We start from the raw sequence: 13,353 nt of genomic DNA, 5'->3' as shown, positions 1-13,353 counted from the left end.
AAACGCCTTGCTACTCTGTCGCTGTTCTCGGCACTGCAAATATGACTGTTGCCATGGCAACTCTGAACTATAGCTGAACTAAGATCAGCAGGTGTGAGCGCTCATGTGCCCTCGTCATCACGGATGAGGTCATGGGAAGTTCCACTGTCCGCCCCGTGCAGCGGATTGGCCAGATTCGCCATTGCGTAGAGCTCGTTTATTGGTGCTCGTGGGCTGTCAATCACGCCGCTCCTCTCATCGGATGATCCTCCTCGGTAGGACGTTCGGCTTCACCGGGGTATCAGAGGCAACCCGACAGGCCATTTTTTAAATCCGATCAAAACACTACATCAGCTCGGATGTATTAATTTACAAGTCTATTTAGGTTTAAACTTAAAGGAGTGGCATACCGTCGTGAATGGAGTATCACATCCCGCAAAAGGTCCGTTTTTCTCCCGTACCATCGCCTCCGAGGAAATTTGACCCTCAGCTGCAGGAGGAGCGCTGTCGAGCCGCACATTTTTCTCCCCCGTCATCCGATCTGACGCTATATTCAATGGTTACAGCCTAACAGCCATCACACCGCCCTACACGGACCCTTTTCCACAGGTTAGTAACTTAGTAGTTTAATGCTCAATATCTCACGTAAGTTAGACCATCTCTATCCTTTCGCTTCCATCCGTTGTCTCTTTGTTTTTAAGCAACCGCCCGCTGTTAGTTGTACATTAACGAAAGTAAAACAAAAGAATTGTCCGATCGCCTTTGTCTGAAGTTGATCGATGTTGTGTATGTCGGCTGTTTCCATAGATCAGAATCTGTAAGTTAATAGTTTAAAGTGGTTCTGGTACTGTTTTGAGATGGTGATCGTGTATCTGTGGCCTCTACTGTGGCCTTCAGCGCCTGTCATAAAACTTCATTGTTTTTACTTACACGCACCACTTTTTATATAACGTTAACCATTAGGATAGTTTAAAACGTTACATTTATCGAGTAATTATATTAGGACGTGGAGACTGTAACTTAGTTCATGTTGACATAATGTTACGCATTAAAAAAAGTAAGTGCAGTTTAATAGTTGTCGAGTCTGTGTCATAATGGCCGTAAATGTTACGTAACTAGTATACAATTTATCCCCGTTGCAATTTGAGACTAACCTTCAGGTAAAATGAAACGTTAACGTTACTCATTTTGAGTTAAATATGGCCTGTGACTTTGGCCGGTCTCCGTGTTTGTGTTCTGTTTTAGCGACGCAGGGTGACGAGGATAAACACGTGAGTCAGTATTTGTGTGCAGTGCTCGCGCCCGCCGCTTCGTCACGACAGCGTGCTTTAGGGATACGGTAGTTCACCCAAAAATGAAAATTCATCATTTACTCACTTTCATGTTGTTCCAAACCTGTAAGAGTTTCTTCTGTTGAACACAAAAGATGATTTGAAGAATGTTGCTAACCAGACAGTTGACGGTTGTTTCTAGTTTTTTTTTTTCTACTATGGAAGTCAATGGGGCCCATCAACTGTCTGGTTAGTTACCAACAATCTTCAAAATATCTGCTTTTGTGTTCAACAGAGGAAAGAAGCTCATACAGATTTGGGACAACTTGAGGGTGAGTAAATGACAGAATTCTTATTTTTGGGTGAACTATCCCTTTGATACAGCAGTGACACATGACGTTTTTCAGTTTTTGTGGATTAAGGTGCACAGAGTCACAAGTAAATAATAGCAATTATAAGTTTAACAGAAACTAAACAAATTCACAAAAATGAAAGGTAATCTATTCCTCATAAATACTTAAGACAATCAGATTTTATCAGTTACCCATGCGCACATCTGATTAAATCTCTTGTGAAACTCCTTACACTTATTTGTAATAAAGTGTAATTTCACGAAACCATTTTAGGTACCACAGAAAGACGAACATTAAAACAGGAAGTAGATTAACTAAAATAAAACCACGTTTCACAGGATTTGTCCCTCAAGTTTATCAGATTTTAAAACTCTTTAATATTTGTAAATCTATTTGTATACATTACATCCCTTTACATTTGTTTGTGAATCTGATATTTTTCTATTTGTAAATCTATTTTGTTCATTAATATAGCAACAATAACTTCATTGGTTTTTAATCTCACGATTGAACTAGTCTAGATTCCACCGAAGTGTTTTGGATTCTGACAGACACAGTCAGTTTTCCCCCATAGTGTTTGCATTGTAAAAATACAAAAATATAACTGACAGTGTTTACATTAATACCTGTAAAGATTTAGAAATGTATTTTACTGTCCAGGGACAGAGCACACAGCCTGAAGGTTTAAAATTTACCATTTTTTTTCTCTCTCTGCAGGACACCCAATTTTAAGTCACAAAATGGCAGTTTTCAGCTCACAGGTGCTTCTCGCTGTAACTAGATCAAGGTGAGGTCATCATTTATGTTATTGGTGTGAAACATTTGTATCCCATTCCAAATACACCATGTAATCACTTCACATGTCATGTTCATCATCTGATTTAAGCAATGTTCTGGTTTAAAACAGGTGCTGTCAGTTACCATAGAAAATTATTTTGCCTTGTATTTTTGTTAAAGCATATGTATATTAACTCTTGCATTCAAAATATATTTGACCCGTAAAGTTGGTAAAGTCATTTTAGGCATGTGAATACTTTTCTAGGCTGATTAATGTAATTCCTAAACTGGATTTTTCTTCCTTGGGCATGTAATTATAAAGTTACCAGGTTTATGGTCTTCTTTACATGATCATGATTTGATTGAAAGATTGGATATAACTTTGAACAGAAAAGGCTTGTAAGCAATTTTAACAAAACTAATTTCATGTTAACAATGTTAAAATCTTCTGGCTATATTTTTGAAACATTTTTTTTTCTCAGCTCAATACTTTGCCCTGTAAATTGCCTTTATAAGTACATTATTGTCACAATTTTGCTTGTTTATACAAACTAAGGAACAAGTTGAAATACTTTTCTGTAGTAATCAAGAGCATAGAACATCCCTTAAATATTCTAAATATATTTTCTTTTCTTCATGCTTTAACACATCGCCGTTCTCGTTTTCTTTCAGAGGATCCTACTTGCTTTCTAAAAGACACAGCAGTGTTTCGCTCCGGTCGACTGCATGCGTACGCTATCATTCAGAGTTCGTCGGACAGGCTGCCGTCACAGCCAGGTGTCCCAGGCCTCTGTACCCCTGTTACACATCCAGCTTGATCCGCCCTGGTTGCGTCGCTGCACGTCCCCTCCACAGTTCTTGTGCGTGGCTGCAAGAGGCGAAGGACACCGCTGAACCCATCAAGGGTGACGCTGTCCCGGCCGCATCTGCCACTCAACCGCTGCCAGCACCGCCAGCAGTTCCAAGAAAGTCTCTGGGACAAAAAGTTCTGGATGAGCTCAAGCATTACTATCATGGCTTCCGCCTTCTTGGCATCGACACCAAAATCGCTGGCAGGATGGTCTGGAGGTTACTGCATGGGCAGCTGCTCACCAGGAGGGAGAGGAGGAGGGTATGTTCGGGACCAAATATTGGAATCAGAATTAAGATGTTTTTATTTTGGGATTAGCACGGTAGAGTGATCGTATCAGCTATTATTCCATGGTAATTTGATATGAATATATCTCCATAATGTATTTAAATGCTACTCCAAGTTAATTTAAATAATACCTGCTGTAGCAATCTGTCCGATTAGTCATATTTCTTTGCACTGCCGTGATATGCGAGCGTGAGTTGAATTTGAATAACTTATGATAACTTTTTAAAGAATGTTTATTAACAAAATTAACTGGAAACAAAATTATAGTTTTTGAAATTCAAGATTTGAGAGATGCAGTCATTGTGGGAAATTGTCACCATCATAAGGAATATTATTGGAGCCTCAGCTTTTTGGAAGTACTTACGCTAAATCTTATATTACACTTACTAAATCCATGTCAATATAAAGAAATAAATAACGTAGGCTTTTATAATACCATGGGTACAACAATGTTTCATGTACCAAAACGATGTATAACATGTTACCATGATTACCATATTTATGCACCATTGTATTTGCATAATATGCCATGGTATTTCAAAGAATATCATGGTATTACCATGTTGCCATGTCCAAAAGATTTTATATTTTTCCTTGATCTACTCTTATTAAAAAAAGTTTTCAGTCATGGTAATGTTAATCTGATATCTATAATATGGTTCTAAATTTTTATTATATTAACTTACATAGCATTCCAAGTAATACCATGGTACCCTTTGTGAATGTTTTTGTTTTTGTTTTTCTTTGGTGAGTCTCAACTTCTTTATATAAGATGATGTAAGTAGTTTGACAGATGAAAGTGTGTCGTAAGTTATAAGAGTTTTATGACAAAGTAATAATGTTTGGTAATCCTTCCTGTTAGAACAAACCAGTGCTTGGTGAAGGATTTATAACGTAAGGTGACACAAATAGGATTGCATAACCAAGAAGCTTTACACCTCAGAGAAAGTTCAGCTGGATTAGCTTCTCTCAGTCTCACTTACCCACGTTGCTTTTGTTTTTGACTACGGAAGAATAAAACTTGTCCCACTGTCTCCACAGCTGATGCGTACATGTGCCGACTTGTTCCGGCTCTTGCCCTTCATGGTCTTTATCATCGTTCCGTTCATGGAGTTTCTGCTCCCCGTATTCCTCAAACTCTTCCCAGAAATGTTGCCTTCCACATTTGAGACCGAGTCCAAGAAGGTATGTCTTATTTTTTTTTAAATGACAGCAAAAGTTGAGGAGTTCAGTTTGATTAAACGGACCTCAATCATGAAACACGAGAATAACAAATCTGTGTAAAATAATTCTGCAAATTTCAAAATTGAGAATCAACTAATGAAACCGCTTCATTTTGATTCATTGGGCCTCTTTCATTAAAGGGATACTCCACTTTTTTTGGAAATAGGCTCATTTTACAACTCCCCCAGAGTTAAACAGTTGAGTGTTACCGTTTTCGAATCCATTCAGCCGATCTCCGGGTCTGGGGGGTCCCACTTTTAGCATAGCTTAGCATAATGAATTGAACCGGACAAGACCATTACCATCTCTCTCAAAAAAATTAACAGAGTTTTGATATTTTTCATTTTTTTGAGAGAGATGCTAATGGTCTTGTCCAGTTCAATTCATTATGCTAAGCTATGCTAAAAGTGGGACCCCCAAACCCGGAGATCGGCTGAATGGATTCGAAAACGGTATAACTCAACTGTTTAACTCTGGGGGAATTGTAAAATGAGCCTATTTCCAAAAAAAGTGGAGTATCCCTTTAAACATAAATTGAACAAATTGATGTAATTGATTCGTAAACCATTCCCCATTGAATCAAAGTAATAATTTTCATGATTTGTTTTTGCAGATTCAAAATGCAACTGATTAGTAATGACTAAGGGAAGTGCTGAATGTGTTTCTTTTGCACTTCCAGGAGGAAAAACAGAAGAAGGGACTTGCTGCTAAACTGGAGCTGGCCAAGTTCTTGCAGGAGACCATTGCTGAGATGGCCAGGAGGAATAAAGCAGCTGTAGGAGACGAGACTCAGAAGTTCTCCACTTATGTACAGCAGGTTAGTTTGATAATCGAAGCCATTTTTCCATTTCCCATACAGTGAAATTGTTCTGGATGTGATTGACTCTTCTAACTCGTCTGCTATAGGTGCGGCACACGGGCGAACAGCCGAGCACTAAAGACATCGTGAAGTTCTCCAAGCTCTTTGAGGACGAGCTGACGCTGGAGCATCTGGAGCGGCCGCAGCTGGTGGCGTTGTGCAAACTCCTGGAGCTGCAGCCCATCGGCACCAATAACCTGCTGCGTTTCCAGCTGATGATGCAGCTGCGCACCATCAAGGCGGACGATGAGGTGAGACAAACACAGACAACTGCTACTGACACTTTACAGTGGTTGTACAGCTGAGCTTATGACTTGACATGTTGCTGTGAGCTCTAGGCTTGTGGGTGACTGAGCCATACGTCTTAAAGGGATAGTTCACCCAGCCGTATGTTGTTCAAAACCTGTATGAGTTTCTTTCTTCTGTTGAACACAAAATAAGATATTTTGAAGAATGTTGGTAATCAAACTTCCATGGTATTTATTTTCCCAAGTATGGAAGTCAATGGGTGCCGTCAACTGTCCGGTTACCAACATTCTTTGAAATATGTAGAAAAAAAACTCATACTGGTTTGGAACAACTTGAGGGTGAGATTTTCATTTTAAAGTGATGTTCTGGGTTCAGTATGTTAAGGAGATGACCTCAGCTGTTTGTGCCTCTGTGTAGGTGATCGCCATGGAGGGTGTGCCTGCAATGAATGTAGCAGAGCTTCAAGCCGCCTGCAGGAGTCGCGGCATGAGGTCTTTGGGTCTGACCACAGATCAGCTCCGACAGCAGCTACAGCAGGTGTGTGTGTGTGTGTGTGTGTGTGTGTGTGTGTGTGTCTGTGTGTGTGTGTGTCTGTGTGTGTTTGTGTGTGCACAGACCAACCTGACTAGGTTGTAAAACTGCCTACTGGAGGATATTTATGACTGTGTTCCACCTAATGACTGTAGACAAATTGGAAGTGTGACACATATGACAGATTTTGAAATAATCCTCTAATATTTGCCTGCTTAAATGTGTTATTTCCCTATTGGATCATTCCGTGTCAACTCAACCAAAGGTCCCCGGCCTAAATTCTTTATTTTGTTAATATTTTTTTCTTCAGAAAGACAAACATAAATAGGTGATGAAAGCCAAAATATTAAATGTCATAGATGTATATTTACTGAGTAATCCACTATTTTATAGAGGGGGGTCAAAATGACCATTTTCTCCTGAGATTTGGAGGTAAAAATGACTGCAGAAAGATGGCAGCATCATTATTTTAATTTTGCACAGAGATTTGTAGGTCTATTAGCTACATCTGTGCCAACGGTGACAGTTCAAAATGGGCAAAAAGCACTTCTTGTGTTTTTTTGCAAGTTTGCATGCCTTTAATACAAGAAGTATTAGAGATATCTTAATATCCTTTTAGATTCTGGTTCTTAACAAAATGTTTTTTTTTTTTTGTATCTTCATTTTAAAGGCCCTCGATGGTTAAATCCCAGAGATATGGAGATCTTAATGCGGCTCCATGAATAAATTGGTCAATTGTACACATTTTCAGTGGTCAAAAACCAAACGTGGGTCACTTTGCATACAGCTGATAGTTTTTGCCTTTTAAAGAGGAAATAATGTTAAAACTAGAAATGTATCTTGTGTTTTCCTATCAGCTCAATTGCATAAAACATGAACCATGATGAACATGAACCAAAATGAGTTTTTAAAAGTTTAAGCAGCAGAAACTAAAAGGATATTAAGATACGCTTGAGTTACAGGCATGCAAACTTGAGGCAAAAAAGTGCTTTTTGCCATTTTTGAACCGTCACCGTTGGCATATAATGAAACAAAGATTGCTAAAGTTAACAGATTTAACTAATAGACCTACCAATCTCTGTGCAAAATTAAAATAATGATGCTGCCATCTTTCTAAAGTCATTTTTTATCCCCAATCTAACCCCCCCCCCCCCCCCCCCCAAAAAAAAAGAAGTTTCCCAAATTTTGTCGATTTGACACGGAATGACCCTATTGCCATGGATGGCGTGGTATCATAATGTTGCATCATCCATGCTTACAGCTAAATTTATGATGTTTTCCATCCAAATACTGTAGACTGAGTTAAGTGTCACTGTGTGCTCTCTTTTTGCTTTGAATCATTGATGATTTGTTGATCTTTTTTTTGCGTTCTTCATCTCTCAGTGGGTGGACCTGCACTTGAAAGAGAATGTCCCACCGTCCCTCTTGCTGCTCTCCCGTGCAATGTACCTGACGGACCTCACTCCTAAACCTCCAGTCATCCCACCGGTGCCCAAACTGGAGGTGAACACTCAATATACACATTACCTCTAAACCAGATGTCGTCAACTGCTTACTATCTGCTTTAAAAACAAAATGGCCCCAGTTCTTGCAATGGATTACCTTTGACCTTTGAAACCTTAACCAATTGATGCTTGAGCCTTAATCAGGAGGAAATGCAGACTGGCACATCGCTGCATAAGCGACGGCTGATATGTTATCACTGTATGTTAATGGTTGTTATGGATTGATGTGCAATGAGCACCTTCTCTCTGTCCGTGTCACAGAAAGCCACTCCTCCTATGGAGGCTGAAACAGCAGCCAAAGGGAACCCACTGTCCTCCTCAGTGGAGGTGCTGGTGGACTCCGCTCCTGTCATCAAGGACAGAAAGGTAGGACTCTTATTATGTCACCAATCAATCAATGTCTTCAAATGCGTCAAAGGCATTGTATAACAATAACCAAGAGGAGAAATGCTTACAAATAGATTTAATTTAGGATATTCCTAATACTTCTTTTGTGTTGTAGTCAGAAGAATTGTTGGAGAAACCCAGAGGGTTGGACATGCCATCGCCCGAAGCTCAGTTAATACATGTAAGTGTGTCAAACAAGATGTTGCGTTGAACACGTGTGTTTATTGAAAGGTGAAGGGTCATCAATATGTGTTTTTTGCTAGATAACTTTCAATATTATGCATGTTTTACCGGACTGTCCTGCTTTTAGGTTACTAGGCAACTGTTTGGTCAGAAGTTTCATGTATAGATGTTTTAAAAAAGGTTTCCCCTGGGAAAATTGTTGAATTTCTATCAACTATTAAAACAAAATATTTTATATAGCAGTTGTAATATTCTAAGAAGTTTAATTTAACATTTGAAATATTATGAAATAATTTGAATATTATGGAGGCCCAAACCTGAAGTTTAAAATAAATGTGTAGACAAATAAATAAATGTAATAATAGGAAAATAAATAAAGGAATAAATAACATGATAAAACAAATATAACTCATTTGTAATTTTATTTTATTTTGAATTTACAAGTATTACTTTTTTTCTGTTTTTATATGTATTTTTACTCTTTAATTTATGCATTTACCTCAGGGCTCGCAAAATTTTGGTAGCCTGAAATTAATTTTACTAGCCCAAATAAAAAGACAATTTTTAATGTAGAAAATCGGTTAGGAGTCAAATCATCAATCAAAAACGTTTTCATCCTGAGCTGTTTTTTTTTTTTGGCCGAGTCGAACTGAAATAAATCCATGCTCCTCTTAACATTGTCACACACGCACACACAATGATCGCAATGTTCTCCACTGTGCACGCAATCTCTGTCACTTAGCAACAATAAATTAAGTGAGAACGGCACTGCTTTACAAGGGGTGGAAGCACCAGTTGTCTTCCCCAAACCTTAGAACTTGCAGGATGCAGGAGTGATGGAGAAATAAGGACTGTTTTAAGCTTTGACACTTTTCTCTGATTGTTCCGGTACAAGATTCTAAGCATCAGGAGTTTTGAATACAGTGTCACCTTGTGGCAGCTCAAATTATAGCAGCCATAATCCAGAGAAGCCTGACAACTAGCAGAATATATGATGGTCAAGTCATGTTTATTTATGTAGCGGTTGTTACCATACAGATTTGTTTGTTTCAAAGCAGCTTTACAGTGATAGTGTGTTAGCACACAGATTCAAACATTCTGACACGCAAAGTAAAGCATTCATGTGAAAGTGGAGCTTTTCATTTTTATTGATCACGTGTTTCTCTTAAAACAGGCACGGAGATTCACAAGAAATTGCGCTGCGTATAAATCAGCACGATCAAAAACTTGCGCGGTCATATTTTTCCTTAAATAACTAGTCAATAATGTGAATAAAGGGAGGAATTTGATTTGGTTGCCCGACTGGAAAACACAATAGCCCCGGGACGTCGGGCTCGCGATTTTGCGAGGCCTTTGTCATTTCCATGTTACACATGGAAAAGTAAAAACAAATAAATATGGAAACAAATGCATGTAGGAATAAATAAATATTTAAAAAATACATTTATAAAATGAACCCATGAATGAATAAATAAAAAAATACAGAAAAAAAATAAATAAATTGAAGCAATACAAAAATAAATTCAGGAATTAAATTTTTAATTCCCATATATAATTTTTTTATTATTATATTTTTATTTTTTCTCCTGCAGGTTTGGGCCTCCATAGAATGTGTTATTAAAAATATAAATAAATAAATGTTTAAAGCTCATATTTAACTGTTTTAGATTTAGTGTGAAAGTATCTTCTACAGTGATGTTTAATGAGACCAGAAAGGTCAAAGTTCTAGAAGCCGCTGGACATCAACACTCTCTGTTCTGTCCCATCAGGCTAAAGAGGCAGAGTTGTCGCAGAAGTCCAAGATGAGCGCCAATGGGATATGAGAGGGGCTCCATGTTTCCACACTCACCTTATTCTGTCGGAGAAAAGGGTAGAGGTTCGAGTTTGTCCTCTTCTGCATGTCATCTCTCTGGCAGTCCAGGACCTCTCACACCTCTCACACGGACCTGATGGACTGGCCGCATCACATCCTCCATCGACATCTGGTCCTCCAAAAAGGAGGAAAATGGTTTATGTTAGACTTTAGACATCACTTCTCCTTGACATCCGTGACATCCGTGACATGTTTACATCTGAAGATTTGACGAATTCTGTAAATTTGCAATGGAAAAAGCATCAAGACTCGTTCCAGCCAGGAAATGAATAAGGAACTCGCAAGAGTTGCCTCTTTTTGCTGAACTTCATTATGTAAATGTGTAAATAAATTGTACAATACCTGCATATTATATAAGTGCTACTGCTTCATACAGTCGGCTGTGCCACGTGCATAGGCTAACAGATGAAAGAAGTCATTATTTTAATATGAGGAATGCATATGCTTGCATTCTGGATTTAGTTTGGCAGATGAGTTGTAAATGGCCAAGTATGAGGGTATTTTTTTTTCATTTGAAAACTTATTTTCAAATTCCCTCTTCCAAGGGAATCTTACGTTCACTCCCTCAGGGGATGCGATTAGCGGTGTAGCGATTACGCCAGGCCTGCCTATGGCAGACTGCAGTTTGGCACAAAAAAAGGTTTTATCATAAAGTGTGTATTTAATTTGTTCATTGGTATGCTGTGTCCCCCTTTGAATCATGCCGTTAAATTTTCCTTGGCGGAAAAGCCAAACGACTACTGGAGTCATAAGTTTACGTTTCGCTTATGGTGAAAAATATTCAAAACTCCCCCAAAGAGAAATGTTTATTTTTGGATTCATGTGCTGTTTGGATTATTGTGATTCATGTTGCACTGGATAAACCCAGGGAGGGAAAACAATATTTTATGGCAATACTGTAAAGTTTTCATTTAAAAAGCATTGAATCCCCCAGATGTTTGCTTTGTTTATCCCATAGCCTGCCTTTAATTCGATTGTACTGAATTTGTTGTCCCATTCTGTCCCGGTGCACTTTTTTTTTCATGTTGATCAATTGTGTAAAATTGAAAATTGAGTTTAAACTGCCTCTCATTGCGTAAAGCTGCTTACCATCTTTGACCACTGTACAGGCAAGAAGTAAAGGTGCTCAATGCTCATGCCTCTTCTCAATATCCAAGTGTTATTACACCTGTTTATTTAGTGTTATTTAAACAAATGCTACATTTTTTTTTCCAAAATTGACAATTTAAAGGGTCAAATTCACACCTATTGGCAATTAATTCATTATCGTTTAGTTTAAAAATATTTCATTAAAAAAAAAAAGCTTCAAATATCAAAAAGATTGATGTGAAATTTGTTGCAAATTAAATATGATTTTTTTTTAACTGACCTCCACCTGCATGTTTGGTTATTTTACCCAGGGGTTTTCAAACTGGGGTGCTGTAGGGGGGGCTGTGGAAATTGAGATTTTGCAAAATGCATTTTTAGGGTTAACAACTTTAGCATGTTAATGCTATTATTGGAAACTTAATATATTTAATAAAAATTTGACTATATTTGATACTACTTTCATTCAGCCCTACTTTTAGAAAGAAATTAAAAACAAATCCGCATATTACAGAGCCAGAGTGAGATGGTGATGGAAAAAAAAAACGTGAGATGGAGGGAAAAAAGCTCGTAAAACTTTCCCATTCCTGTCGCTTGTAAAACGTTTCCGTTTCACTAAGATTGCATTCACACAAAACGTTTGCATTTCCACGAGAAACTGCGTTCGCTCGTAAAACTCGTGTTCAAACGATAAACTTTGCGTTCGCTCGTAAAACCTTTGTGTTCAAACGAGAAACTTTGCGTTCGCTCGAAAAACCTTTGTGTTCAAACGAGAAACTTTGCGTTCGCTTGTAAAACCTTTGTTCAAACGAGAAACCTTGCGTTCGCTCGAAAAACCTTTGTGTTCAAACGAGAAACTTTGCGTTCGCTTGTAAAACCTTTAATTGTGTTCAAACGAGAAACTTTGCGTTCGCTCGTAAAACCTAGTTCAAACGAGAAACTTTGCCTTCGCTCGTAAAACCTAGTTCAAACGAGAAACTTTGCGTTCGCTCGTAAAACCTTTGTGGTCAAACGAGAAACTTTGCGTTCGCTCGTAAAACCTTTGTGGTCAAACGAGAAACTTTGCGTTCGCTCGTAAAACCTTTGTGTTCAAACGAGAAACTTTGCGTTCGCTCGTAAAACCTTTGTGTTCAAACGAGAAACTTTGCGTTCGCTCGCAAAACTTTTGCGTTTCCTCAAGAACCTTTTGCAAGAGAACGCAAAACTTTAACATTCACCCGAAAGGAAGTTTTGCGAGCGAATGTTAAAGCAATGGAATATAATTTTTCCTTCATAATCTTTTCAATTTCCATGACCCGTTTACGGTCTCCGTAGCATTTAGTTTACTGTTGTAAAATAAAAAATCATATATTACACTCAATATTTCTCAATTTTTTACATAAAACCATACAATTGCCTTTTATATTGTAAGGAATTATCCTGTTTGGGGGACCTTGGCATCAAAAAGTTTGAAAATCCCATATTTAACTTATTTTGAGTTTTAATCAATTTGGAAGTTGAAGTTGCATGCCTCGCCACAGTCCTCCACATATTTTGACTGCACACACAGCTTGTGATTCCTCTGGAATGCTGGTCAGTGGTTGGTTGATCGAAGATGCCTGCTCTGTGTTTTTTAGTTCGACTCTGTTTAAACAAGCTGATTAGCAGGAATCTCATGCAAGTTCTCATTCCTTAGATTAGTTCAGTGGAGCATTAGGCCAGGACTTACACTGCTCATGCTGGTACAGTTGCATGAGGCTGGTCACAAGACTCCTGAACCTCTTTAAAATCTCCCATGAAAACCTGTCTGGAATTTGAGCATTCTTACATCGAGGTGACCTTAATTTCTCACAACCATTCCGTGCTTCTGTACGGAAAATAAATCGATTATGTAACTCTGGAAAATGTTGCTGCTCTTTCTTTCTTATTCCTAGCTACTGAAGTTCATGCCTTTAATAG

At 38.2% G+C, this 13,353-nt stretch overlaps 1 protein-coding gene across 2 annotated transcripts; it reads left to right on the top strand.

Moving 5' to 3' along the window:
• Positions 1 to 187: 187 nt before the first annotated feature.
• Positions 188 to 11,697, top strand: letm2 (leucine zipper-EF-hand containing transmembrane protein 2). 2 transcript variants are annotated; one of them, XM_084400998.1, is made up of 11 exons: positions 188 to 588; positions 2,321 to 2,390; positions 3,053 to 3,491; positions 4,560 to 4,703; positions 5,422 to 5,559; positions 5,649 to 5,852; positions 6,268 to 6,387; positions 7,765 to 7,884; positions 8,148 to 8,252; positions 8,389 to 8,454; positions 10,226 to 11,697. In XM_084400998.1, the coding sequence occupies exons 2-11, from the start codon at positions 2,344 to 2,346 to the stop codon at positions 10,277 to 10,279; spliced, it is 1,437 nt and encodes a 478-aa protein (XP_084257124.1). In that variant the 5' UTR covers positions 188 to 588; positions 2,321 to 2,343; the 3' UTR covers positions 10,280 to 11,697. The 2 variants fall into 2 exon arrangements, with proteins under 2 accessions (XP_084257124.1, XP_084257125.1); XM_084400999.1 differs by lacking the exon at positions 188 to 588 and adding an exon at positions 1,551 to 1,582.
• The last annotated feature ends 1,656 nt before the right edge of the window (positions 11,698 to 13,353 follow it).

This window comes from Rutilus rutilus (genome assembly GCF_951802725.1).
Source record: "Rutilus rutilus genome assembly, chromosome: 25".
NCBI classification, from domain to species: Eukaryota; Metazoa; Chordata; class Actinopteri; order Cypriniformes; family Leuciscidae; genus Rutilus; species Rutilus rutilus.
The sequence above is the reverse complement of the archived record's forward strand: the minus strand, read 5'-3'. Positions and strand labels throughout refer to the sequence as shown.

Excerpts from the sequence above, each read along its gene's own strand:
- letm2 (XM_084400998.1), top strand. The coding sequence starts at position 2,344 with ATGGCAGTTTTCAGCTCACAGGTGCTTCTCGCTGTAACTAGATCAAG. Across the intron at positions 3,492-4,559 it reads CCAGGAGGGAGAGGAGGAGG|CTGATGCGTACATGTGCCGA; the intron begins GTATGTTCGGGA and ends CTGTCTCCACAG. Across the intron at positions 6,388-7,764 it reads TCCGACAGCAGCTACAGCAG|TGGGTGGACCTGCACTTGAA; the intron begins GTGTGTGTGTGT and ends TTCATCTCTCAG.